This window comes from Dicentrarchus labrax, unplaced genomic scaffold (genome assembly GCF_905237075.1).
Source record: "Dicentrarchus labrax unplaced genomic scaffold, dlabrax2021, whole genome shotgun sequence".
In the NCBI taxonomy this organism is placed as follows: Eukaryota; Metazoa; Chordata; class Actinopteri; family Moronidae; genus Dicentrarchus; species Dicentrarchus labrax.
Window position 1 is genome coordinate 8,940,831 of NW_026136720.1, and position 27,878 is coordinate 8,968,708.

At 41.1% G+C, this 27,878-nt stretch overlaps 2 protein-coding genes and 1 long non-coding RNA gene across 4 annotated transcripts; 1 reads left to right on the forward strand and 2 right to left on the reverse strand.

Moving 5' to 3' along the window:
• Window positions 1-6,890: 6,890 nt before the first annotated feature.
• LOC127353968 (uncharacterized) lies at window positions 6,891-11,214 on the reverse strand. Its single transcript, XR_007881405.1, has 4 exons — window positions 11,098-11,214; window positions 10,316-10,381; window positions 7,062-7,159; window positions 6,891-6,953 (listed from the first exon to the last, which is right to left on the reverse strand). It is a non-coding gene; the product is annotated as an uncharacterized LOC127353968 (long non-coding RNA).
• Window positions 11,215-15,399: 4,185 nt separating this feature from the next.
• On the forward strand, window positions 15,400-18,992 carry rag2 (recombination activating gene 2). Its single transcript, XM_051383581.1, has 2 exons — window positions 15,400-15,609; window positions 16,928-18,992. Exon 2 carries the CDS (start codon window positions 16,942-16,944, stop codon window positions 18,541-18,543), a length of 1,602 nt encoding a protein of 533 aa, XP_051239541.1. The 5' UTR covers window positions 15,400-15,609; window positions 16,928-16,941; the 3' UTR covers window positions 18,544-18,992.
• A 502-nt stretch (window positions 18,993-19,494) lies between these two features.
• Window positions 19,495-27,574, reverse strand: rag1 (recombination activating 1). Of its 2 annotated transcripts, none has more exons than XM_051383546.1 (4): window positions 27,406-27,574; window positions 25,974-26,330; window positions 24,753-25,885; window positions 19,495-22,857 (listed from the first exon to the last, which is right to left on the reverse strand). In XM_051383546.1, the coding sequence occupies exons 2-4, from the start codon at window positions 26,306-26,308 to the stop codon at window positions 21,110-21,112; spliced, it is 3,216 nt and encodes a 1,071-aa protein (XP_051239506.1). In that variant the 5' UTR covers window positions 26,309-26,330; window positions 27,406-27,574; the 3' UTR covers window positions 19,495-21,109. The 2 variants fall into 2 exon arrangements, with proteins under 2 accessions (XP_051239506.1, XP_051239505.1); XM_051383545.1 differs by lacking the exon at window positions 27,406-27,574 and adding an exon at window positions 27,206-27,383.
• Window positions 27,575-27,878: the final 304 nt, after the last annotated feature.

Consider the following 27,878-nt stretch of genomic DNA (forward strand, 5'->3'; position numbering starts at 1 on the left):
ATAAGGATAAGCGTGTATGTGGGCCCAGGCCATGTGTCTGAATGTGTGCGTGTGTTCAGTGTTGCAGAAATTTGGTGGTCTGTGTGCAGCCACCACCATAACTCATTAGTGCAGTGGGACCATTGGATGAGACTCAGTGCTTCAGATGTGGTAACAGTGACACCCACAGGAGGAGAAATATACCAACCTTCCTGCCAGAGGGAAACAAATCCCCACTACCTTCACTGATTATACCCTGGGTGAAAGCAGTTCATGGAGACATATTGGGCAAGGGTAAAATAATAAAATATTAATGGCACCAATTTTTTTATCCCTATCTTAAATAGGCCAGGAGAAAACTTTCTCAGCAAGAGTATTACAAATGACGTCATATGCTTCATCTAGTGGCTGTGTGCTCCACAGTACTGTTTGTACCTTATAGTAGTCTGTCTCTCTCTGCACAAAGCAAATCTGTTCTTTCATTTGGCATCAGGGCGTCTCTTGAAGAGAAACCTCCCACAGGATTATTCCTGTGATCTCTGTCATCATTTTGCATCTGACACATTATCTTGGGAACTATTAAAATGATCAGCTATAAAATATTTTTGGCTGGGGGACTGCAGTATGAGAATATGTTTGCTAATGTAAGCTGGCGCTCAAGGCTGTAAACATGGTAAGCCAGAAAAGCAGGAGGCTCTGTGATTGGTCCAAAGAAGCTCTTCTAGAAATGTGGTTTCTTTGTGTCCTATGCTCAGTAGATATTAGTCTTTTGATTATTTTAACATGAACATCAGACCTGATTAACCGAGGCATCGCACTTCCTTTAGTCAAATTTACAACATCTTCATGATTTGTATTTTCACCAAGTTTAAGATACTTACTGATGTTTTCATACTGACTTTATATTATTCTCTATTAAAGACAGGTCAGTTCCAAAGCCAGAAATTATGCATGTGAATTAGGTCTAGTTGTGTACTTTAGCTACAATTCTGAGGTACTTACTGCACAATTATTTATATTTTGTGCTATATTTACACTTGCACTTCACTACAATTAATTGGGAAATAATGTACTTGTTACTTTACTTCACGCCAATTATAACTGTATTACTCTTTTGCATATTAAGATTTTAAAAAAATATTATAGTAACATTACCTATTTTAAATTACCTCTACCTCAAACAGCTACAATGTTAAAATGACTCCTGCACATTAATACAACAGTAACAATATAATGTCTGCTGTGTAATGGGTACTTTTGATATTGTATGTACATTTTGTTGACAATATGTGTGTACTTTTGCCTTGGTAACATGTTGAGTGTCAGACTTTTACTTGTAATGGAGGATATTCTATTGTGGTTTTGTTATTTTAGGTTAAGTAAAAGAGCTGAATACTCTTGTCGTTATCACTAGTGCGCCATGTCACTGTACAGCATTTGTACTGGTTTGTTTGTGTTATTATAGACATCAGCAAGGGATCTGGGATAGGATTAGGCACATAACAGCAGAGAGAAGATAAAGTAAAGTGAATCATCTGTCACTCTGGTTTCCATCTGCCCATGAAATGGACAAATTACTCTGCCCTCCATCCAGGCCTGAAATAACACCAGTCAGGTAACTTACAGCTGCCTCTTCTGTCCTCAGAGTACACATTTACTGTAGGTTCTGTATGTCATCAAAAACATCACTTTCTTACCTATTACCATGATCTTCATCAATTCCCCATCTGGCAAAGCTAAACGTTATTTTGTTGTGAATGTCAATGCCAAATGTTGACTGTACAATTTCAGCTATGTGCTGTCCAGCTGCTGTCTACTTGGCAGAGCTTACCTGGCTAAATGGCCGTATTGCTTGTTAAATCAGGGTGGTAAATATAGTATTGCAACAAGCCAAGGCCCTCAGTAGTAGGACATTTAGCTGCTGTGCTTTTTAGAAAAATATCCTATCAGTTTCTACCCATCATGAAAATGGTGCTAATTAAATCTTTAACCTCAGTGTATATTGCCAGAAAACTGTAAATAATCATATTATTACAGTGCAAAGTGCACATGCTTTTCTATAGTGAAACTTTATTGCTGCATTTGATCAGTACTTCTATTAAATTGTTTAATATTTGTGTGTGTCTGTCAATGTTATCTGATCCAGAGGGACAAATATAAATTATTAAAATATTGAGTGAATCTGGTTCAGTAAAGGAACAAAGAGTGCTAAACTATGAACAGCTGTGCCAGATGGAGGTCCCATGTCTCTCTTCTGTTTGATTTGCTCTCTTGCAGCCTTATCACCTGGGTGTTACTGTTGGTGCCCCACTAACAGTGCACCTGCACACAGCAGTGGGGGCAGGCGGGAGCTGGGGGTGCCCTTTTATCTCAATCCTCATCTCTCCTGTTGGGGTAGCACCAACTGAAAGGCTGTGGTCATGGCCCTTACTTCTCTGCCACCACAGGCAGCGGCACCACCTGGGGGGAGAATGAGCCTGTGCTTTAGTGCTGCAGGACCCCTGCGGCACTAAAGCCTATTTATCCGTGTAGAGTCACTTTCTCATCCATACAAACAAAAACAGGAGCACTCTAATGCATGTCAGCACAACATTGGGCTTAATCACACAAGAATATCTTGTACATTAAATAGAAAATAGTGGCATCATTCTCAATAACCTGCTCAGCAGTTCATCTGGAGAGTGAATTCATAATGTCAGATATGTAGATGATCTTCAGAAAGTGCCTTGTCCAATTTAATTATGAGTCATACATAGATAATATACAATGCCAAAGAAATGTACGTTAATGCAGTGTTCTTTTTTTCTGCTCTGAAAGTTTAACATATCCCTGAAAAGGTCTTGTCCTTTCGGCCTTGCTGTGCACCAATTAAATGTGAGGTGACAGGAACAGACATTAAACATGCATAGCTTCAGACTGCGAACGCAAATGTGAACACATTCTTCTTAATGTTTAGAAGTAAAGTAAACCAACATGCGTGCTGGAAAATTTGTACCGATTTTCTGCAGTATGAACTCAAGCCAAATCCTGTCACGCACACTCAGTTTCTCTTTCTAGCGCAAACATTTCATTTAGTTTTCCTTCTTCTCCACTCAACAACACAAATACATATACAGTACAGGCAAACACACGTCCAGGTGCATAACAGCCACAGAAAGTAACACATAAAACTGGTGCCACCTTTGTAATCTATAGCAAAGACAACTGAAGCATTCTAAATAATAATAGTGCTTAAAAAATAGTCACTGCAAAGTCATATCATTAAGAAGGCACTAACACACAAATCTAACCTACATTGAATTAGCTAACACATACTATTTCCCATCACCTCCCAGGTTTCCAGCCCTTGTAAGCCATTTGTTTCTACAGAAAAGCACAGAGACACAGACTGTACCGACATGAAATTAATTACAGTGCTGCATGTTCACCCAGTGGGCTACAAACAGCGAACTGACAATTGTACCCAGCTTACACCTTCCACCCAAACCACACACACACACACACACACACACACACACACACACACACACACACACACACACACACCCTCGCTTTGCCTCCTGCACACACTTTAGTTCTTAGTCATTAAAGGACTGTTAAGACCAACCTAGATTGACTGACCATATCTCTCATGTATAGCTCTCATGTGGGGTAGGTTTAGCCTATAGTGGATAGTCATTTATCCCTGTCTGTCTTTCACATGAAGGAATTGGAGAAAAATCTAAACATCATCTTTAATTTTTTTCTTGTTCCATAAATTCTTAATATCAGTTTCGCCTCAATGTCTACAAATTTGAAGTAGGCCTACTTTCTTGTCTGTTTTCCAGAGCATAGGCCTGGTCACACCAGAGTAGCACAGCGAATTAATCCACAAATGAATCTTCACAAAATATGTGGTTACGGGTTTTAAGGAAGAGTGAAGAAAGCTTTACAACCACCTAAAATGTCTAGTCTACCAGCGTTCTGATGCAAATTGTTGACTTCTCGTTCGCAGCTTGTGGACTACCTTAAAATTTTGAATGCACATAAAATCTTTCAGATTTTTGACAAACTCTGCCCCAGCAACATATATCTAACATATATCCAACTTTGTTAAAGCATAAAAAAAGATACATTTTGAATGTTACAGCTACTTCATCATCATTATCGTCAAAGTCATCATTTTATCATAAGCTTTTGTGGCTGCCAGGTTTCATTGTTTCCACCAGTTGTGCTGTGACATTTTGTCTCTGTCCTCGGGGCCCCTGGCAGAGAGGGTCAGTTACAGCTGCGTCAGGTGACATAAGCAGGGGAGTCAGTGCAATATCATCCTCACCTTCCTGGTAGGACACCACCAACTAGAACATAACAGAATGACAAACAAAGGACAAGTCATCCTGTTTTCTTCTTCTCTTATCTGAAAGGATACATGAAAGAATAATCCATGGATTGTGTGCACCGCAATGTAAATGTTTGACCTCAAGTCACTCCAGGTACATCGACATAGTAATGAAAACTGCCAGCTGAGGACACTTAATTGCATTCAGACAGCCACATGGTGAGATGTGGAAAGACAAAACCATTAAGTCTTTTTCCAGCTTTTCCCATCCTCGTGTTGGATGCTCCACTGGCTCTGCCTGATTTGGAATGGCAGCTTCTCTTACCTGCATGGCAAATCAGTTGTATTCCTTAAGATTAAAATAAGTACAGCATTACACTGCAAATGATTATCTCATTGGCTTTGTTTTGTGTGATCATCAAACGCAATTCAGGAGTGTGACAATCAAATTAGTGGAAATGAGAGCTGACTCGCTGTTCAATTAAAATCAGGCTCCAGTTGTTTCTGAAAGGGTTGCTTGTCAATGTAATTGAATTGTATCACCAGGAAATCATGCATGGAAATGATAATTTTGCAATGTAATTATTTTACCTTCTTCGCAACCAGAGGACGTTGCAAGCAGTACGTTTTATAAGCTTTAGGAATGGAAAGTGGCAGAGTGCTAGCAGCGCCTGCCAAACACAACAATTGTTTGACGCAATCTGTCTCTCAGCTCCACCCACAGCCCGAGCAAACAGCTCTGTCTCACTAAGAGAAAACACAGGCTTCAGCCAGTATGGCTGCACTGAGAGAGAATTCCATCAAAATGAAAGGCCTTATTAGTTGTGTCAAATACTGATATTCCCCATGGCAAAGTGCACAGAATACAGATAGCATTACAGGAGCATATAGCAGGCCATATCAACAGCTCAAGGAAAAAGTGCCCCAGACAATAACTTGAGGGACGGTGTGATGGCAGGCATATGAAAGGCGTCACAGATGACGTCTAATCTGTATTAAAAAACCTGGGCTGGCTGTAATCACCTCTCTGTCACTGTGCTAATGGAATCCAAAGGCAGATAACAGACAAGAGAGAGCAAGGAGGGTCAAAAACTGCAACACACACACACACAATAAAGCAAAAAAAGGGCCTACACAGAAAAACCTCCTGATAATAGCAGGCAGACAAAAACATCACAGCAATTGTGCAGGCAAAGACAGAGCAGGCTGAGAGTGGAGAGAGTGGAGAGCAGAAGGCAACTGTCAAAGACAGGCTAGGGTATACGATTATGTACTCCCCTGTGTTCATAAAAGGGAACTTCAATCAATTGGAAGGAGCTAACACTATTAAATATTGACAATCTTCTCCTCCTGTGTTCCTGCTAACCCTTCCTCCTCCTTGGTTTGGCAATCACAGACATGATGGTGATCATATTTAAACAGCCAGCCCTTCTTTTTTTTTTTGACTAGTTTGTACCATTAATTATGCAGATAATTTCCTATCCACATTAAATGAATTAAATGCTGCTGCTGACATCACCAGTAGCTCACAAGCTAACTCTACAGCATTACAAGACAGTAACACAGGGGCAAACATTCATTCAAAAGTATAATTTAAACCTGGTTAGTGATGCCCTGTTTATAAATTCTTGTTATTTTAATTAGAAAAAGGCGCCTAAAGGGCAAAAATGGCCTTTTTTGTCTCATTGTGTGAGAAGATCTCCTTTTTATTGGCAGTCAGAGGTGATTTTTTTTAAGAGGCACTTGAGCTGCATAAGGTCTCGCCATAATCAGCATGACATATTAAACATAAGCACTTCTACTAATGAAGTCATTAAATAAGCTTAGAGGTCCAGTGTGTAACATTTAGGAGGTTCTATTGGTAGAAATAGAATATAATATTCATAGATATGTTTTCATTAGTGTGTAATCACCTGAAAATAAGAACCGTTGTGTTTTTGTTTCGTTGCCTTCTCTACAGAAGGAGCGGGTCCTCTTGCCATGTTGACCCATAATGTTTCTACTGTAGCCCAAGAATGGACAAACTAAACACTGGCTCTAGACAGGGCCTTTCACATTTAACATGTGTATCGCGGCCTCCATAGGTTCTCCTACACGCTCGGAAGGCTGAGCTGTATTCAAAGGGTTGCAAATTCAAATTTGAAACTTCACCGCTGGATGCCACTAAATCCTAAACACTGTAAATAAAACTAAAAATAACCAGTACACTGTAGAAAACACATGCACAGTATAGACTACAGATATCTTAAACGTCTGACAGCAATTGTAATCAGTAACAAACACATGGACAGGACTGCAACATTTATTGGACACTTTTGGAAAACATACTCATTTGGTTTACTGTTTATTTGCTTTTGAAGGAAAATAAAAGACATTTTAAGAGAAAATACTTTTCCAGCACGGGCCTTTTCTGTATAAGTCATGGTAAAGGGGATCAATAGATTGACCCACAAAGCACAGTTCTCCATCAACATTGTTTACCTGCGAATGAGATACGACAAGCTGAAATATGGTTACCGGCGAGGTAGTCTGCCTTTTTGATTGTGACAGGCTGAGGAGCCAACAGAGGACATGGACCAGGAACTGCCTACTGGGAAGAGACCCAGGAAACACAGCAGTACATCTCCCTGCTAGAACACCTGGATACCAGGAAGCGCTGGAGGAAATTAGCGGGGGAAAAGGACATTTTGGATACTGTGCTTAGATTGATTGATGGATGGATGCAAGGGTGGATTATGTCATGACAAGCTCAGAGTATAAGTACCTTTTCACCTTGAAGTATGAAATGTTTGTTAGTCTCCCTTGTCATTGCTCTTCATGAGCTGCCTTAAAAATGGCTCCCGGGCTGCTGCATCCACAGAGCTCTCACAGACAGAAGCAGAGATGAAGCACAGATGCAGACAATACAATATCTAATGCTTGTGTTTGTTTAGTTTTTCTGTTCACTAAAATCGTACAGCTTTCCGTCACTTTTGTGGCTTATCTGCACTTAATAACTACAGCCAAGCTCAGTGCTCATCACACCCACAGCCAAACACCCCAAATAATGTCCTGAACATCTCACACAAGATTTTCATGAGCCAGACTAGACAATCAGCTCTTGACATGTTTTAGTCTACAGGTTAGACAAGGTTGGGTTATACAACTTCATGTTTGACACCCACAACTGCAGATGGGGAGGTGGGAAATTCACAGGGGGGGAGGAGTTGGAAGGAATTAACAGTGTCTAGGAGGAGGAGAGGAGGAGGAAAAGTGTCATATTGAGCAAACTCTGACATGCTAGTGTCTGAGTATCACAGGGCGTCCCTCATGTCATCCGCCATGTCATACAAAATGGAATACCATTGTTTTGAAGCTAAATCTTATTCTCAACACGTCACCCATTTACCCACACATCCATGTCTGTCAGCATGAGTTGTTATTGGGCTGATATAGCTAGATACACCCTTATACAAAACTGTACTTTGATATATATTCATTTTGCCACCTATTTGCTGTTATTTCAGTGTGAAAGTTGTTACTTTAAAATGCTGTTAGACTGTGTGCAGTGCTTGAGGTATTGTTCACGTTCAAGTTATTGAAATAAAACAAAACACATAAAACTTTGCCTAAATCTCCCCCCCAAAAAAATCCAGACAGGCTAATTCATCCAGATGCCAAATGCTGAGCAGTCATTGATTGTGTGGTAGAGGCAATTACAGGCCACTCAGTGTCAGAGAGACACAGCCACTTTTCAGAACGCCTCCTTTCACTCTGATTTTACGCTTACAGCAGCATATTTATAATTACACATGCTAATCAAGGTGGCAGTTCACAGTAAGCCATTCCATTATGTCAGCATCTCTGAGTGGCAACAGAGAGTCAACAGCCAAATCACTCCTGTACCATTTGGCAGAGATTACAGAGACGACCCCCACCACTCCTCTTTGTCAAATAGTCAACAACAAATCATACACATGCTGTTGATTGAGCAGGTCGACGTTACGCAGAACACGAGAGCTAAACACACTCACAATAGATGTAATATACTGCCATGCTTTTAAGTCTGTGATCAAGGTTAGAGCTTTGTTATGGAAGGTATACTGAAAATAAAAAAGGGGTAGAGCTGCACGTTCAACACTAACAGCAAGACTGCTACGCAATCTGCATGTTGATTATGTATAAAAATAATAATACAGACTATTTAAAAGGAAATGACTTCCTTAATCACTCACATAATATGCATTTAATATTATCTATATCCCACTAAATTAAAGGTTGACACATAAATGGCTTTCAAAGGCTTACTGAAGAACTGTTGCGTATACTTTCATGGATTAAGAAATATTTGACTTTTATTGAGTTTTCCATTCTTTTTTGTGCAAATTGTTAAAGCTCAATGAATGTAATTTACTGTTAGAGCCTCGATTAAAAGAACCATTCTCTGTGAAATAGCATTGTGGCCGTGTCAAAGACTCCTATCAATACAGCCTGGCAAAACTCTACCTCTCTAATTCCAGCATAATAAATTAAAAAAGAGTATAAATTGATATTAATGAAGATCCATACGCACAATTAAGCAACCCTATTTTCAAATAACAAGAATGCCATTACTATGCTCTTCTCAACACCTCCCTTAATATGCCAATCTGAATTCTGATAAGACGGGGAAAAGGTTTGAGTGGAAACAGAACACTCCTCAAAGGTGGGCTATTATACAGGTTAAAAACTCACCTTGATAAGTGTTGTTGCCTGAAGTCAGACTCTTTCATTGACAGAATCTACAGCCACATTAGTAGCTCTGTTCAGCTCCATTTAGGAACATGGGGCTTTGAGCTAAATGCTAACACATTGAGGTTAAGCAGATATAATAATCTACCACTGTCACCATCTTAGTTTAGCGTAAGGTTAGCACCACAATCTCCATTCTCCAGTCATTATCTCCTGGAGGAGCTTCCAATTTTAATATTGTGTATGTGTGTGTGTGTGTGTGTGTGTGTGTGTGTGTGTGTGTGTGTGTGTGTGCGTGTGTGTGTGTGTGTGTGTGTGTGTGTAAATCTGTCCACAGCTAATCTTGCAGACTACTGGACCAATCAGCCTCACATTTTTTGTGCACATTTATGACTGTATGTTTAAGGATCTCTTGTTGTTGCAATGATTTACAATGTTTGAAAAACCTTGAAAAACGTATTTTATTGACTGCTATACTTCATACTGACTGCTGACTCCTCACTCCTCTTAACCAGCCGGCCGGACCAGAAGTGATCAACAACTGCCAGGCTAAAAACAAGGCTTATCATTGCAGGCCAAATTTTGGCTTTTGTCATCGCTCAAAAACTGACACCCATAGCAAACTTTGTTGCCCCTGCAATGCGCCTGCGCTTAAGTCATATGGGGGAGCTCAAGAATGGCTATAGTTTAAAAATACTGATGCATAAATCACTACAACATCGGCTGGTTATAAGCATGAGAAATTGAAAATGATACTGTTTACCTTTTAGAATTAAATTAAGTAACTAGGGGCAGATCTAATCAGATTTATGCCAAAACATTAACCTTCTGAATATTTATAAATAATTAAAATTAAATATTTTAAATAAATAATTCTGTTTGCATTTGGTGCTAGGCTAGTAAGTAACAGAGGGTTTATCAGAGCTCCTTCACTGAAAAAACACCAACGAGGTTGACAAGAGCCGCAAGACAAAAACAAAACATTAAAGCAGTGTGCTGTAAAATGAAAACTCAGCTGAAAGACACTATGCTCCGTGGGACTGTAGGGGGACTGCAAAGTCGGATGACAGTTCTCTGTGGGTTTGTCACTATGATGCGGCATTACATTACATTACAACATTACATCTGTCATTTGACCCATTGTTAACATAAGAATATTGATTTTATATATACATATAAAACTGTATTCCTGTTCCTGAAGTTAAAACTGCACGTTAACACATTTTATGCAGAATATGTCTGAATTGCGTTGAATTATGAATTATTTGCTTAATAAATAGCAGCTCTATTATACTCTGTAAATAATACCTGGTGCAAAATCAGGACCTCCAGCCTCGCCTCCAGCGCTGTAGCATTAATTCCCACAGCTGCTACCTGTCAAATAAGCGGAGCCATCAGTCATTACACGAAGATAAGACTCTTAGTGAAAGAGAGCTGTATGAGAGGAATATCTTTCATCATACTCGTATCGTACAGTGTACAGTGTCTAGCAGCCCATAAAATTTAATCATGATGATCAAGTGGTGTTATTGACCGTAGTTGTTACATTCAGTGTCCGATGGGTTTGGACAGTTGAGAGCCTCTCATGCTGAACTGTTATATATGCTAAGGAATCTTGTGCTCACTCAACTGCCTTTTAATCTTAAAAATAATCAACAGCGTGATTAATTGGAAACCAAATACGGGATCCTATCTGGGACCATCAGTTTCACTGTGCAGTTCACTGATGTATGGTATCGATTGCAACAGGGAGCCCTCTAATCAGAATCATGGTAAAATCAATAGCTGGCATTGCCTGAGGTCCTGTTCATGCTTCAGTGTACACATCTGAAGTAAACTCCCTTGCGCTGAAACAGTCCGGCCATATGCTTAAAGAAAATCAAGAGTCACTGCAGTAGGGAGGACTGTTGCGATAAACTGGAGGAGACAGACAGAGATAAAGGAGGAAAGCACTGAGACAGGTGAAGGAGGAGGGGTTATTCAACGAGGGGGATTCAGTGTGATTTTAAACTTTTCTGCAGGTTTTTCTTACTCAATGCTACAATCCATCAAGCTTCCAGGGTACGGCGGAGGATCAACAAGCCACTGACCTCAGCCTGATCCACAAGTGAGATCCAGCCACCGAGCTGTCCTGTTGTTGTCACATCTCGCTCCTCCTGTGCTCTGACCACTCTGTTCCTGCTCCGTCTCCTGATCTCTCCATCTCCCTCGGGAATTACTTTAGTTGCAGGGCCGCTCTCCTGTGTCTACTCACAGTATTCCCTGTTGGGAAAATAGAGAGGCAGGGTGAAGGCAGATCTAAGCCTATCAGCTTAAAACATGGCTTTAGGTCGCCTGTTACATAACATAACAGTCACAACCCATGAACTTTGACACTGTCCTGAAGACAGCTAAATGAAGTAGACCAAGAAGAGCTCAGAGGAGCTGCAGAAAAGACTCCAGGGCTTCCACCAGCATCTGGTCTGATGCCAGGGTATCTGAGGCAGTCTGCACGCCTGGCATCCTGCCACTTACCAAGGCAACCAAACCTTGCTGCTCACCTACACAGAGAGAGGATAAAAGAGGAGAAACACATTTAGTGGAGCGGGGAATCCAAGAACAATAGGAACAAGATGAAAGAAGAAGAGGGATTTGGAGCAAGGGAACATTGAGCATGGAAGGGGCATTGTTGATTCAACACCCCTATTTATTGCAAGATTCTCTTATATACTAGTGATTTGCTTTGCCAAATGTATTTTGAGGAAACATATTCCCGGATTGTGTTAACTGTCAGCGCTTTATCCAATCCAGGAAGTCAGCCAGAAGTAAGAGGATAAGGGTTGTTAGTGGGCTTACAATGCATGTACAAGTGCAAGTACATGGCACAGGACTTTGACATAAGAGATCAGGATATGTGTACCCTGAACACACTTGCTGTAGGCCACTAAGACACCTGATGACCTTCCTGGCCTATTAACCAGGGCTGGGGGTAAACGATTATTTATTAAACGATTAATCGGGCGATTATTTTATCGATTAGTCGACTAGTCTAACGACTAATTGGACGACGTTAGCCACCAACCCAGTACGAACAAACCGCACGGAGAGCCAAGACAGCCAACCAGCACCACCGAAGTGCGCAGAGCCCAACACACACAACACACCACACATGAAACCAACCCAGCCAACGCCAGCACCCACCTGCCACCGTCTTCTCCGCGGGCGACAACGGGGTCCCTCCGCCCCAGATGCTCCAACATTGCCAAATGGAGTTGGCATACCACAACAGCACAACAGCAAAGAGCGTAAATAACGACACCTTTACGTTTGGGACTAAATTTGAAGTATTCCCATACCTTCGATGATTTAGGGCGAGCTGTTTTTTTAGGACTTTTTCTTTTTTGGGGGCTTTTATTGGGAATTCTGTGAGGAGGTTGCTGTTTCGTCCTCCATTCTGCAATGTTTTGGTCTCCCACGTGTGTGTGTGTGTGTGTGTGTGTGTGTGTGTGTGTGTGTGTGTGTGTGTGTGTGTGTGTGTGTGTGTGTGTCGAGCTGTGGCGAAGCGTCAACGCAAAAATTTGACGTTGACGCGTCGCTACAGGCCTACTATTAACACATCAAACATGGAGCAACATTAGCGTTTAATTAGTTGTGATTCTAGCCCCCAGATGAATGTAAGTCACTCGCTCCGCTATTGTCACTATGGTCGCCAACGTTGTGTGTCTCTTGTTTGGTGCTGGGCAGCTAGTACACATTTGGTTTATCAGAGCTTTTTCATAAAAACAGCTGCCTGCCTTAACAGGGAACCCGGCTAATATGAGATGAGTGAAACATTAAAGTTGCAAGCCCTAAAACCTACACAACAAACTGAAAGATGCTAAAGGGGAGGTGTAGAGTCAGCTCATAATTATTTACTGGCTTTGTCACTACAAGCGATTTCACATATTTTCCATTGTTAATACAAACATTGATTAGTGTAGCTTCAACTAAGTTTAAGATCAATTGCTTCGAGTTCCTTTAATGTTAACAAGTATACAATGAAAGATATCAGTATGTGAACATAAATTTTAGGAGACATGGTTGGGATTTAGATGGAGTGTTACAGTGTAAAAACAATGATTCTGAATATAAAAACTAAATTGTGGTATTACAGATCACCTCTCACCAGATGATAACCACAGCAGTGTAGCGATATTAACCAGAGTGAGGTGGAAGTGCCCCACCGGCACTCAGTACCAATCACCACAAGGGGAGCAATTACCGTAACATTAAATAGTGATAAACACCACTGAACAGTGATCGTCAGAACATCAGAGCTGTCACCGTGCCATCCGTCAAAACCGCGCTTCAGGGTAGCAACAGTCAGGTAGTGATACATTACAAGGGACAGAAACAGGTGCTACCATAGATTCTAATTACTTTGTTCTATCAATTATGTACAAATCCTTGCATGGCCTGGGGTCTGCCACACACCGCTGTGCCTCCTACTCACTCTCTGCACCATCCCAGCTGTGGCTACATATAGCAGTCTGTACTTTTCGACAGTGCTTTGTGTGGATACCTTGCGGTGACTAGAATGGTTTATTTTTCCAAGGCTGAATTCACACGGATGGAACACTTTTTTAAAAAATAAAGAGGAAAGAAAAGCCATTCTGCATATCCCACTGACATCTGAATTCATGCGTTATATCCTCTCTAGTAACAAGAGAGTCTTTTCTCTTCCACTCAGCCCTGTAAGCATCGGTTTAGAGACACAGGTGCTCTGCTGTTTTGTGTTTTCAAGCTGTAACGGTCTTCCAGGCACTTGTGGTTTCTGCCTTTGTTTTGCACACTCCTCAAGTTTTCTCTCAGTCGCTCAGTGCACAAAAACATTATGCTAATGAATTGGTAGACATCTGCTTCCAGCTCAGTTTTTCTCTAGGTGTTTAGGCATGTGTGTCACTCATATAGGGGATGCTTTTACCCACAGTAGGTCAAATCTATAAAACAGAGACATATACAGAGGAAATTCAGACTGTACCTGCTGCTAGAATGTACTCATTATTGTTTTAGAATGATGAGTACATTGTTTCTCCGTTCTTTTACCTTCCCCTCATGAAACAGCATCATAGTGTGATAATGCATTAGTTTAAGTGTACTGTATGAATTAATGACTCACACTCCCGGTACAGCATGTCATTCAGCACTGAAGGAGAGTATTTATGGAGAAGGCAGGCTGCAATTAATAGCCATATTAGTTAAAATATGTACAGGGCTTTTTCAGCTAGGTTTAAAAGCAAACTAACAGTGTGTAAAGGATCAGATCATTTTTGATGCCAAAAATAAGTAAAGCATGAGGGAAAATGAGAAGGAAAAGCACAAGAAAAGTAAGGGAATGGGAGATGCAACAGACACAAAAGTTTTTAGTTAATGCTACAGTAGTAAAGCTGAAAATGTGAATGAATGTACAGTAAACCTCTAGAAAATACATACTATGTTTGATAGGACATACTCTTTCTCATAGAGCAGTGCTTGAATAAATATTTCTGTTTTCACATTAGAAGTGGTTGCCCTTGACTTGTTTTTCTGGATCTGAATGGCAGATCAGAATACTATCATAATTAAAGAAAAGCTTTGATTACTGTAGGTCGCGTAATCAGTTTTGGTAAAATTGTATGAAATAGGAGTCCAAGCCTTGGTGAATAAGCTAGAACAAAATTATTTTATAATTCATAATTATAATTTTTAAGGAATTTCAGATGTTTAAAGCATATTAATAAAAAGTTTAACTAAATTAAATTAAATGGCTGTTTGCATCTACATTGGTTAATACAATAATTCAGATGGTTGAATAGGGGGATTGTTCCAAACATAGCTATTTTAGTTTGTCTCATAAAGTTGGTAAATGTATTTCCACAAAAAAAACAATTAGCTAACAATTAAGTTGGTCTGAAGGACTTAATAGCATAGACAGCAAAAACACTGTTGCTTTCTATGTATTTCTATTCTGTATTCTCTAACCTGCCAACAAAAAAAAATCCCATCAGAGGTGTGTCCTGTTGGATGGAAATAAAAGTTGGACAAATTTAAGAAATTTTTTCATCATGCATTTCCTCCACAATGTAAATCATGTTTCCCACCATGGTTGTTATCTAGACTGTCATGAACATCAGTTTATTACTATTTAGTATATTATTTATTTTTACTGTATTACTTTAAAAAGCCAGTTTTGGATGTGTATTACACAATTTACAATATGAATGTAAAAATTTAATTTCTTAAAAGAGAGCAATGTGTTAAAGCAAATCAGTGTGTCTCATTCTCTTGAACAAATTAGGATTGTTCAACAGACTATAGTCTCACAATACCCTTTTGTATCTTTCTTGGTATAACTGATATCCAGTGATATCATTGAAGTGACTCACTAAATGCATTCAGGCAGCACACCTGCCAGTGAGCAGCAGTCACAGACTGTTAACCTCAAGATATGGAAGTGTTTGTGAGTCAACGAAGCTTCACGAACTCTGTCACCGTCTGCCTTTGTCAGAGTTCAGCTACATAAAGAGTGATTTAGGTTGATCTCAGTGATTGTAAGACTCACACTAAAGTGAGCTCAAGCACTGCATCCTGACCCTGGCCGTGAGGTAAGCAAACAAAAAATTATGTAATTAAGTAATTATGTAAATGTCAAAGGAAGCATTAACAGTTCCAGGGTTTTTTAAACCAACATTGTACTACCGTTAACTAACTTGTAGAGTCTATGTGTTACCATCTTCCTCACTGTAAAACATAGTCAAACATTGAAGTGACTCATACTGTCCACAGCAGGATAAATATTGCTATTAAAGCTAATGAAATTACGTTATATTATATTAAATGATATAACTGAATTGTATAACATTCACTTGATATAATAATGGCACAACTAATGTCCCAGTCTAGCTCAGAATAAAACCAAAAACAGATATATCATTAATTAAATTGGAAAATTACTTCAGTAAATATGTTCGGATTCAAAGGTAAAATCCACAATACTAGTACCTAATGCAAAAGTCCATGCTGTGCCAGTGTCAAAACACTTCATAATGAAACTGACACTGTTTTACCAGAAAATGTAACCCATTTTCCAGGAAAAGCTTGCAGTGCTGTCATCATGTAAGCATTCCCAGAAAGTGTGTGAGTCAAGCAGACGTGTTTGTGTCTCATGCTGCTTTAGTACACTGAGGTTCTGATTCAAAGATACAAAGGTTTTGTTTGTGGTTGAAAATAAAGTGGCACTATGAAGAGGTAATTTTTTTCTTGCTTATTTGTGTATGTAATTATATGTTGTTGCTAATGGTTGACTTAAGGAATCAAAATGCAGAGTTATATTGTGTTGCCAAACATAATCAGCAGCAGCCATACAGCACAAAGTATATAGTAACAGTGGTAGTAAGTTATAGCAGTGTTAGTGTTGGTAGGTATGTCAGTAATGTCGCATGTTTTTTGTCCAATGCATCACCAAAATGTAACATCTTGGCAAAATGAGTCTGAGAAAAGTTTAGATTCTACAATTTTCATTATAAAGACAATTTATTTTATATGAACATAATGATAATAAGTAGCAGCAGTAGTAGTGGTAGTTGTTGTGGTTGTTGTATTAGTAATAGTAAAATTGTATTAAGGTTTGTCATTTCATGTCATTCCCTTGTTATTAGCACTATAACTCCTTCATTATAACATATATGTATGTGATTTATGTCAAAGTATCAGTAGCCATTATAGTCCTTTTAGTCCATTATCTTTAATAATGGAGACTGCCCTTATTTAAATGTTTTGGGGGTTTATGGTGCATATTATGATTACGTGGATTATGGTCCTCCAGGTGTTACTGTAATAAACAGGAAGTAAAAATTTTAAACCCTGAATGAAAACAATCAACAGCTGACTGACATATTGTGTTTGTGTGCTGTTTTGACGCAGGCACCTGCTGGAAAATGACCCTGCAACCATTAACTCCAGTGAACTGTGCAGGCCTCCTACAGCCCGGCTGCTCTCTGCTACAGCTGGATGGTGAAGTTCTTTTGTTTGGCCAGAAAGGATGGCCCAAGCGCTCATGTCCAACAGGGGTATTTGGGGTTCGGGTTAAATCTGGTGAGATGAAATTGAGGGCCATCTCCTTCTCCAATGACTCATGTTATCTTCCTCCATTACGCTGTCCAGCTGTGTGCCGCCTCGACCCCTATGATGGGCTTCCAGAGAGTTATCTCATCCACGGGGGCCGCACCCCAAATAATGAGATCTCATCGAGTCTGTATCTGCTGACCATGGATAGCCGTGGCTGCAATCGTAAACTGACTTTGTGCTGCAAAGAGAAAGAACTGGTGGGAGAACTGCCGGGCGCCAGATACGGCCACACAATGAGCATGGTCCAAAGCCGAGGGAAGACAGCTTGTGTATTGTTTGGGGGTAGATCCTACATGCCTGCAGGAGAGCGGACCACAGAGACCTGGAACAGTGTCGTCGACTGTCCTCCTCAGGTGTTCCTGTTTGACTTGGAGTTTGGTTGCTCCTCTGCTCACACTATACCTGAACTCAGCGATGGACAGTCTTTCCATTTGGCCTTTGCCAGAGAAAACTGCGTCTACTTCCTTGGGGGTCACTCGCTCACCTCTGACTCCCGCCCCCCTCGACTCTTTTGCCTGCGCATTGAGCTTCTGCAGGGCAGCCCCTTGCTTTCTTGTGAGACTCTGGACACTGGCATATCCATCTCTAGTGCTATAATCACCCGTACAGGTCCTTCTCACAGATATATCATCTTAGGTGGGTATCAATCAGACTCTCAGAAGAGGATGGAGTGCAGCACTGTGATTCTGGATGAGAAAGGAATCCACTTTGAGCCCTTGGAACCACCAAATTGGATCCCAGATATCATCCACAGTCGTACTTGGTTTGGCGGCAGTGCTGGAGAGGGAAGCGTCCTACTTGGCGTACCCACAGAGGGAAGGCCATGCCAACAAGATATGCATTACTTTTATCTGGTGAGCTTCCAGACGCAGGGAGAAGGCCAAGAGGAAGAAGGAACCCAGGGCTGCAGCCAGGAGTCAACAGATTACGATGACTCCACTCCTCTTGAAGACTCTGAGGAGCTCTACTTCGGTCGTGAGCCACATGAGCTGGAGGACAGCAGTGATGGAGAAGGGGATACTTACAATGAGGACGATGAAGAGGATGAATCACGAACAGGCTACTGGATCAAATGCTGCCTGGGCTGTCAGTTGGACCCCAACAAGTGGGAGCCATTCTACTCCACTGAGCTCCACCGACCAGCCATGATCTTCTGCTCCAGGGGGGAGGGTGGGCACTGGGTCCATGCCCAGTGTATGGAGCTGTCTGAGACCCTGCTGCTAAGGCTCTCTCAGGGCAACAAAAAGTACTTCTGCCTGGACCACGGAGGCTTGCCTTACCAGGAGATGACCCCACCTCGACAGATCATCCCTCTGAAGCGTACCCCCATGAAAGTTAAGGACAGGAAAACTTCTCCGATAATCAAGATGTCCCCTGCCAAAAAAAACTTTTTCAGAAGGCTTTTTGACTGAATCCTGTTTTAGCTATGGCGTGTGTAGATGGTCACTTTTAATAATGTCATGAGGAGGTGTCTTGTTTGATATTAAGTAAATATATGATGATGATGATGATGAATACACAATATGTGAATATTGTGTAATATTGTGATATTTCATGTCTAAAAGACTTATATTTTCAATACAATTTTACATTATTTATAGAACATACCTTTTTAGTCTGCCTACAGTGTTTCTAGTTTGTGTTCTTAACTGTACAACAGTCCATTTCTAATTTCGTATTCCATTAAGTGACTTTACTAACCTACCTAACATTTTCTTCCATGGTCAATAGAGCTTCAATCTTTTTACAGTACTTTCTACAATTAAATGTATAATAAATTGAATGAAAAATACCAAGCATACTGATATGATCTGACATTTGTGATGACAATAAACAATAAACAGCCTCAAATTAACAAAAATGTCTTCCTGTTTATTTCTAATGTGTTGTCACAAACAAACAAAATGTGACAACAAATCTTTTTCTATTTCTGATTTTAGTTTGTACTTTTATCAGTTATCTATGTCAATTTGAAGTTGTTGTTTTTTTATTCCATCAGGACCATAATGAAAGTGAAGCATTAAATGAAGACTTTCTAATATTAGCTTCCGGGGCCAAATGTTCATAAATTGTTTTTAAAATGAATACATCATAATTGAATTATACCTAATATATTATAAATAATAATATAACATAAATAAATCTTGAAGCTTTAGCATATCTCTCTGCTACATTTCTACTTTGCATTTTCATTAGCTGTGTAACATTTCATTGTTATTTTGTATTCCAGGACCACAGTGAAAATAGGCAGTTATGAGTGCAGTCTTCCAGGACCAAATGTACCTGAATTTGGTGCTATTAATGCATATTAACAAGCAAAATCAAATATAACCTTTTCAATAAAAACAAACCAGAAGCTCAAATCAAATTTTAACTGTATTTATTTTTGAGGAAACAAGGACAAACTAGTACAAATGCCATCCACCATAACTCATCAAAAGGTAAGCAAGTTAGCTGTTTCTGTGAAAATAAAGCAGAAATATTTGAATACTGTATAGCATCTAAAAACAAATCTGTAACCCCAGTAAACAGTTTACCTGATATTTAGTGTAATATGGAAACAAAAAAGAGGAAATACATAGTGAACACTGAACAAGTACATTTCAGTGAATCATCCATCATCCATTATTTTGGAAAGGGGAATTCATAATGGCAAAAAAAGCTGCTGCAATATAATGCACTCTAAAACATGATATTATTGTAGGGCTGTGACAACTATGGAATGAAATGTGAATATTTTACAGCTATCATGTGGTTAAACATATGACAGTAAAATAAAATCAAACATTCAATGAATGAGAAAACAACATTGCCTGTCACAATTCAAAATTGTAAGGGCAGAAACAGAAAATATAATCAATCAATCAATCAAACAAATAAACTTGTCAACAAATCAGTTTATATCAGGTCTTTCTAGCTTCCGCTCATCCCTCTCCTCTGTCAACCACGGCAATGGAGAAATATCAGCAGAGAAAAAGTGCCAGGTTATATACAGAACTTAAGAAAAATCCCTGCCTGTTGGAGAGTCCATGGGGTATTAGGCTTCGTAATGGACCATACTGTATTTTTATGATATCAACAAAAAGGTCAGTATATGCTTTATTTTATGTGAAGGATTCGAATAAGTATCATCTATTCTCCACTGTGCAAAAACTAAAAGAGATAAAAATTGGTTCAAAGTGACCTGGCATCTATTCTGCCCCTCAGGGATCCTAAGATAAAGCACTAAAGTAATCTTTTTCAGAGGGCACTCATGAAACAAAGAACATTTGGGTCTCTGTGATTGCATTTTGCTCCAGCTCAAATGATATATTAATACAGTGGCCACAAATGTGGTCTTTTTAACACAATTTCCCTCCATGACTTACAGCGCTTTCATCTGTTTCCATAAATATCCTCTCTATATAAATTCATAAATGTGTCATATCCTTGCAATACAATAAACTGCTCCATATTTCACAGACGGTAAAGATTTTAAAAAAGAGTAAGCTGCTAGAGTAAGAGAAAAGAAACCTGTGTTTCTTATATTCCTCTGCTGTCCCACCTGTACACTGTAGGAACTAACAGCTATGAAAGCAGGGTAAAGTGAATGTATATGTGAAGAGTCTTTAAACAACAAGGCAGTACAGTACAAGAACAGGTAAACAAGAAAAAACGGTAAAAAGCGAGAATTATTTTCCATTATTTTATTATTTTCCATAACATTTTCAAAATTACTCAAGTGCAAGAAACTGGTTATTCAATCAAAAAGTATTTTGTAAAATCCAACAATAGAGGGTCTTGTTTATGTTGTTTTATTTGCAAATATACTTTAACCACAACAAAATAATGAAAAATCATGGATAAATCTAAATTTGTGGGTATAGAAAGCATATTAAGAATTTGTAAAGAAGCCCATATTACTGATAAAGGCAATTAAAACATTATACACCTATCTTGTAATCAATAAAATGTGAAGACTTCACATGAAATGACAAATCAAAAATCAACAACTTCCAGAGACATGTCCTCATCTTCCAGGCTCTCTACTGGGTCAATGCTAGCTTGCAGAGCTTTGGCAGAGTCTTTGTGAGCTTCCATAAACTTCTGCAAGTACTTGGAGGTGTAGAGCCAGTGATGTTTCAACACGTCCTCTAGCTCAAAGACCTTTGACTGACGAGCATTCATCTTCCGGAAACGCCTGAACAGTTTGTTTGCCGACTCGTTCCCCTCGCTGGCCCATGCTCCTATGGATCCATCTCTCTCTATGATTTCAGGCACATGGGCCAGGGTCTTGTGCAGGTAATTGGTTATCTTTCCATTGTACCTATATTTGAAAGTAGAGGAGAGGAGGTCAGCGAAGCGCTGGGAGTTGAAGCTATAGCGGAGCAGCTGGTCGGGGCACTCCTTGGCTGGGCAGGTGGCACGCCACACAGGTTTCATCTGTAGGTAGAGCCTTATAAGCTCCCTCAGGGCCTCCCTCCTCTCCTCTGAGGGCACCAGCTCACACACCACCTCTGCAGCCTCCAGGGTCATTAGCCTGCGGGCATAGTTCCCATTCATCCTCATTACTGGTTTAAGCTTCATCTTCTTCCTCAGTTGTTTATCTAGGGCTGCCCTCCAGCTGCGCCGTTCCTCCCGGCTGGGGTTGACCTTTTTGAACACCTCCCCGATCTCATCCTGGAAGATTTTGTAGAACTCAGTGGCATTGCCTATGTCACAGTGTAATGCATCCAGGGTGGGATGGGTCTCCATGAAGGGCTTGGCTGAGACCCCTTTGACTCTGTCTCGCAGCTCATCCACAGACTCAGAAAAGGGGTTGGTTCTCCAAATTTCATAACGTTCTAGGTTCTCTTCATGATTGCGGGTGATGGAGTGTAGAACCATGTTTTGAGATGCCTCTGCCCGACTGGAGTCACAAAGAGTGCAGATATGGGTGGACCCTGATGCCTCAAGGCCCTCCATCTCACGCACCATCTTTTCATCATATCCCGTGCCTCTGAAGTGGAAACGGAAGGAGCGAGGTAGTCCACCCATGGATAGGATAAGCCTGCTCTCTTTCATGGAATTACGCTCTGCAACTATAGGCCACAGGACGGATGTGAGTGTCTCATGGTCTGACTCATCCACAAACATCAGGCAAAGGGGCTTACAGGACAGTTCTGAGTTTGGCTTTGGCTCCGTGAAGATGGTAACCTCTTCCTCGTCATCGTCTGCCAGGACAGAGACAGACATAACAGTGAAAGAGAAACGTACAGCCTTTTCAGGAACAACTGGTCCTCCACCATGCTTCTCGCTGACATCTCCCATGCCATCACAAGATTCCTTGATCATGACACTGAAGCCTGAGGTGCAAGCACTGTCTTCCATCCCACTCTCTCTCAGCCCCTCCATGATGTCCTCCTCCAGATCCTTTAATGCTGACACCAGTGCCACATCATAGCGAAACCGCCGAGTGATGGTGTCAGCTGGGGACTCATCCACTGAGGAAGCCCATCCAGAGAGCCCATTAATAATGCCAACATTGCAAGATGTAGACACATTCTTGAGAGCTGGCTGCCATTCAAACTGGTGAAAGCCAGGGAGAAGCTCCTTCTCTGCAGCTCTCAGGGTGTGCAGGGGCTGAAAAATCTGGCGGCCACTGGTGGCTTTGACAGTCCGGTACATCTTGTGATATTGGCTGCAGCTCAGGAAAGTGTTCACCCGAATGGCCAAGCACACAGCAGGACGCAGCCCAAAGCCTCTGCCTGCAGAGAGAGAAAGAGAGAGAGAGAGAGAGAGAAAATGTGAAGAACATTTAGGGAGACAGAAAGAGGCAAAATTAAAAAAAAAAAAAGTAAAGTGAGAAGAAAAGCTTGAAGAGAATTATTTAACACCAAACTGTGGAAGCCCATTTCTAGTACTTTGAAAAGAACTGCAGTATCGAACATTTCCTCATTTGATATCCTGCATTTAAAGTCATTTATACATGAGACAGAGAGAATCACAAATTTAACACCCAAATGTGAATGTATCATTGTCAAAAGCCCACAAGCCCATGATTACAAAATCCAATATTTCCTAATTTCCAAATGTTATAAGGGGACAGAGGGTGAATCAGTGAAGCTGGCAAAAGTGATGTATTGGCTGCAGATGAAAACAGACACCAGCTGGCTTCTATTCCCCAGAGAAGAGGATGGTGCTGTCTGTGTAATTTGCAGATACAAGAGCTGCTGATGTTGTTTTGATTCTAACAGCCCCTTCACAAGAGTTGTTATTGTGCATTAAGGGGAGTGTGAGACTGAGGGACTGACAGACAAGCAGAATGAAAGTGAGGGTGGGAGAGAATCAGAAAGGGGTTGAGTGTGTAACAGCGGTGGTTCAATTAACAGAGATGGACAATAATGAAATGCTTTTCAATCAAAAAGAAAACTTTCTTCTCTCTCCTAAATAGTGAACTTTTCAATTCAGTTATTTATGAGACGACTGTATTCAACAGAGGTAGGCAGAAATATTAATGAGAAAACACTATCATAATTTTCATTTGTTTGTGTCCCTCTTTCTTGTCTATGGAGGTTAATGGTGATTCAAACCCTGCATTCAGAATTGTGCAAAAGTATTCTCAGGGTACAAATTAAAAACCCATACTCTGCATGCAGGGCTAAATTAGGCCAATATCCTTTATTTCTGAATATGCAATTTCTGGAGCCATATGAAAAAAAGTTTCCCTGCCTGTTACCATTATAAAGCCCTCGCCTACCAAAAGTTGCTCATAAAAAGGAGTCCCCTCAGCCAATTGGTCCTGAGGCTGTCTGACCTTTCACCTTCTGACACCACACAAAACCATCCAGCCACAGAGCAGTTACACTATCACTCAGAAGATCTAACCAAATTATAGCTAAAGAAAAAGAAAAATGCATTGCTTATTGGAATGATATTACACGGTCACGATATAAGCTGGAAACATATTAGGCCCTAAACATACACTACAGTGTGGCAGACTAACCACAGTAACTGATAACAACCTGAGAGAGACATTAAGAATGTACAGAGTGACCATAGAGAGAGGCTGACATAGGCAGACAGGCTGTGCTGTCACTGTGATGAGGGGGCTGTAGAGACAGAATTAGACTTTCTAACAGAATGTCCAATATATATAAATTGGGGAGGAATTCTTTCCCAAAAAAAAAAAATTGCCCTGAATTCTGAAGTCTGACAGAAAGGGAAAAATGACCCCTCGTTCTGAGGGAAAAGAAAGACTGTGCCGTGTTGGCTGCCAAATATGTCACATCCTGCCATAAACTCATAGACATAGATATATATATAGACACACATTTATAAATACACATTATATTATACACTACACCCTCTCTATTTGTTTGTTAGTTAAATTTTTTCTTCTCTTGTCACACTGAAATGTTACTAATAATGACTTGATTTGATTAAAACTTGATGGCTTATGTACTTGAGATATATATGTATTATTTCGTCATCTATTTTATTTTGTTACTATTTCTCTTCACATTGTTTTTGTTAATCACATTCTTTAACAGTGTCAAGATCGTAGCTGAGCTTTGGCAGCTCATGTCAAAAGTCGTGCTAAAGCCTACTGAATTGAACAGAATTAAATTGATTGAACAAAAGCCTTATAATAGCGTCTTACCTTGCATCATGGCCTCTAGTTCATCTGCCTGCCGGTGTTCATTCGCAGATCTCAGCGCAAGCAGGAACAGAGTCTGACACACAGACTTCAGGTCGCCACCTTCCTCTTTGTCTGCAAACACCTTCACCTGGTTCTTCAGATCCCTCAGCCGATGCTTCTGGGCACGACGTGTTAGGGATAGCAAATGCTGACGGGGTCTTCCCCCTTTATTGGTTAGCAGGTAGCTGTCAAGTTCTGATGACTGCTTGTTTGCATCCTGTTCATCCAGGTCATGGTCTGCACTGTGAGCTTTAAATAAATCTAGCCTTACCTGCTTGCCACAGCCAGTTTTGGGGCAGAGCAGAGGCAGGGATTGTAGGGCTGATAAGAAGGCTTTGGCAGGCGAGGTGAGATTATCAGGGGTACAGCGCAAGTTGCAGGCCGGGCAGTGCGGTCCCAGAACGTAGTTATATTTTATAATACAGCTGCGGCAGAATAGGTGCCCACAGGGGGACTGGACTGGATCAGAGAGCAGGTGGTCACACACTAGGCAGGTGAAAGAAAAGAGGAAATCTACAGGGAGCTTCTCAGAAATCTGCTTGACACTCAGGTGGTCTTTCTGGCAGTGGGTGATGTTCTTCACCCACTGCTCTCTCTGGGTGCTGGGTTTCCTCCAGGCCCTGAGCACAGGACCATGATGACGGTCTCCAAATGGTCTCAGAACCCTCCTCTCACCAACTGAAATGCTGTCGCCATGGTCCCATCTGATCCTTTTTGCCAGGCTCTGGGCTCTTGGAATAGCTTTCCTCCTCTTCCTCCCAGTCCGCTGGAATGAAGGTTTTCTGGGGTAGCAAAGGTGGCAGAGGGAAGAGTGGGGTCTCCACTCAGGGACTCTTGTTTTGGAGAAGCTGCAGACGCCCCCTCCTCGTATGGCAGCCATCCAGCAGCGATGGCAGAAGGAAAGGGGGTGGACAGATTCGGTGTCCTCTGTCACATCCACTTTAAAGACTTTTAGGATGACCTCTGCCCAGCGTGCAAACTTGCAACCCATTTTACGCAGGGCACCTTTGCTTACTTCATCCAGATCCCCGTGAACATCGTGCACTGGTCCTTTGACTTTTCTCAAGGCCATTCCACAGAGACGGCAGAAGCACCTTTATAAATGAAAATCAATGTTGTCAAAATCTAAGAAAGAAATACATATAATAATGTAGTTTATATAGTATAGTGACATTTGATCACCTGAGATGGTTCATATGGGTGTCCATTTCCTGTAGCTTCACATCTACCCTCCGGCTCGGGCTCCCCACATTTTCCTTGCTTTTTCCCCCTAGGCACAATTTCATAACACTCCCTGGACTAGCACCATTATCTAACTCTCTATTAGGAGCTGCAGGAGGTGAGATCCCTAACAAGGCTCCTTTCTCAGGCTGTGTCTCACTGGGCAGTGGTGCCTTCTCCATGGACTTCACCCTAAACAGTTTAAACTTCCACTGAGAGAACTTAGAGTGGGGATGATAGAGCTCAGCCGGCATGGAGGATCTGGGGTTATCTGTCTCCAGGCTCTCCTCTGCCATAATGCAACTTAGACCTTACACCCTGGAGAAGAGAGGAGAGGAGAGGAGAGGAGAGGAGAGGAGAGGAGAGGAGAGGAGAGGAGAGGAGAATAGAGGAGAGAGGAGAGGAGAGCTTAGTTTGATGTATCACAAAAGTATGAAAATAATTTCATCTGTCCATGAGAGACCAGTTAATGGATACAGAGAAAAGATTTGAAGGTTCAAATGCTCAGACATCCCTAGTGTCTTCTCAGCGTTGAGCCCATGACACAATCTAACAGCTTTACTTGATTCCTGTTGAATTTATACACCAAGTATCCTGAAATCCCACTGAGGAGAGTGTAGTGAGCCCCGACCTAGAACGCTGTATTATACCATAAGTGGCATTTAGATCTTGTGTAAAATGCATGAGACAAGCATTGGGGGATCGATACAGCAGCAAAATCTTCATTTCTCTCATCTCCAATCCCATCGCTCAGGGGAGTCATTGTGACTTCTTTCCTTTGACACAGCGAGTTTGCTAAATGGGCAACCTTATCCCTGCAAGGCTGTCAATCATTTATATTAGTCATTTTCTTGGCTGGAGAGAGAATTGGAGCCCCGGGAGCCTCCAACTGGCATTTTAAATGCAGGGGGAAAATCGGAGACACAGGAAACTTATTTCATAATACATAGATATTGACCAAACAAGAGGGGAAAGAAAACCAGAAAACATCATATTGAATAAAGATCATAAAGAATTATTCCAAACACAACATTGTTCAATTTAGGAGTCGTATTTCAACAGCCAACCGCTCTGATGGTATGGCACAGGTAAGATCAATGATACAGCTGCATTGATAGACCTTATTTCATCTTCTCCCAGACTATCTAGGTTCCATTACCAGTTCAGACAATAAAGCAATCAGGCAATCTTACCATTGCACACCTATAGTGCACACACTCTAGCATCTTCCAAGTATCCATCTTTCAGTGTTATCGCTACGCTCCTTTCTCCCTGGGAGGCTTGAATCTGCCAGTTTTTTTCATTTCCTTGCTCTCCGTGTTCTTGACATGCTGAACTCTCCTTTGAGACAAACAGCTGAGCCTGTGTGCATGTGTGTCAGCTGGGCTCCTACCTTGTTTTTCAGTCTCAGCTGGCGTCAGCTCCCCTGGGGGTCCTCTTCGCATGGGAGCACAAGGGAAGCCCTGGAGCCAGGCCCTACACTCTACATATACTGTATATGTTTGAGTCTGTCACAGCTTGGAGCATCTGTTGGCAGGAGTTGTGGCTCCATACAGTGGGATTACTCCTGTCTGTCTCCTTGTGTCTTGTATTTATACCCTTCCTTTGGTGGGATCCCAACAGTCAACTCCTGACACCTGATACAGGCAGCTGATTTGAAAAAAAAAACAAGGTCAACCCCAAAGCACAGTTGCAAACATGTGTGTACAGAATCCAACAGAATACCCCAAACAAGCAACTTTCTACCACACCACACTGATCCTCAGCTGGAAACACTTATGTGTCACTTTTATCTCCCCTTTTTCATATCCATCTGCTGGCTCACCTCATCCAGGTGGCCCATCTCTGCCAGAAAGACAGATACTG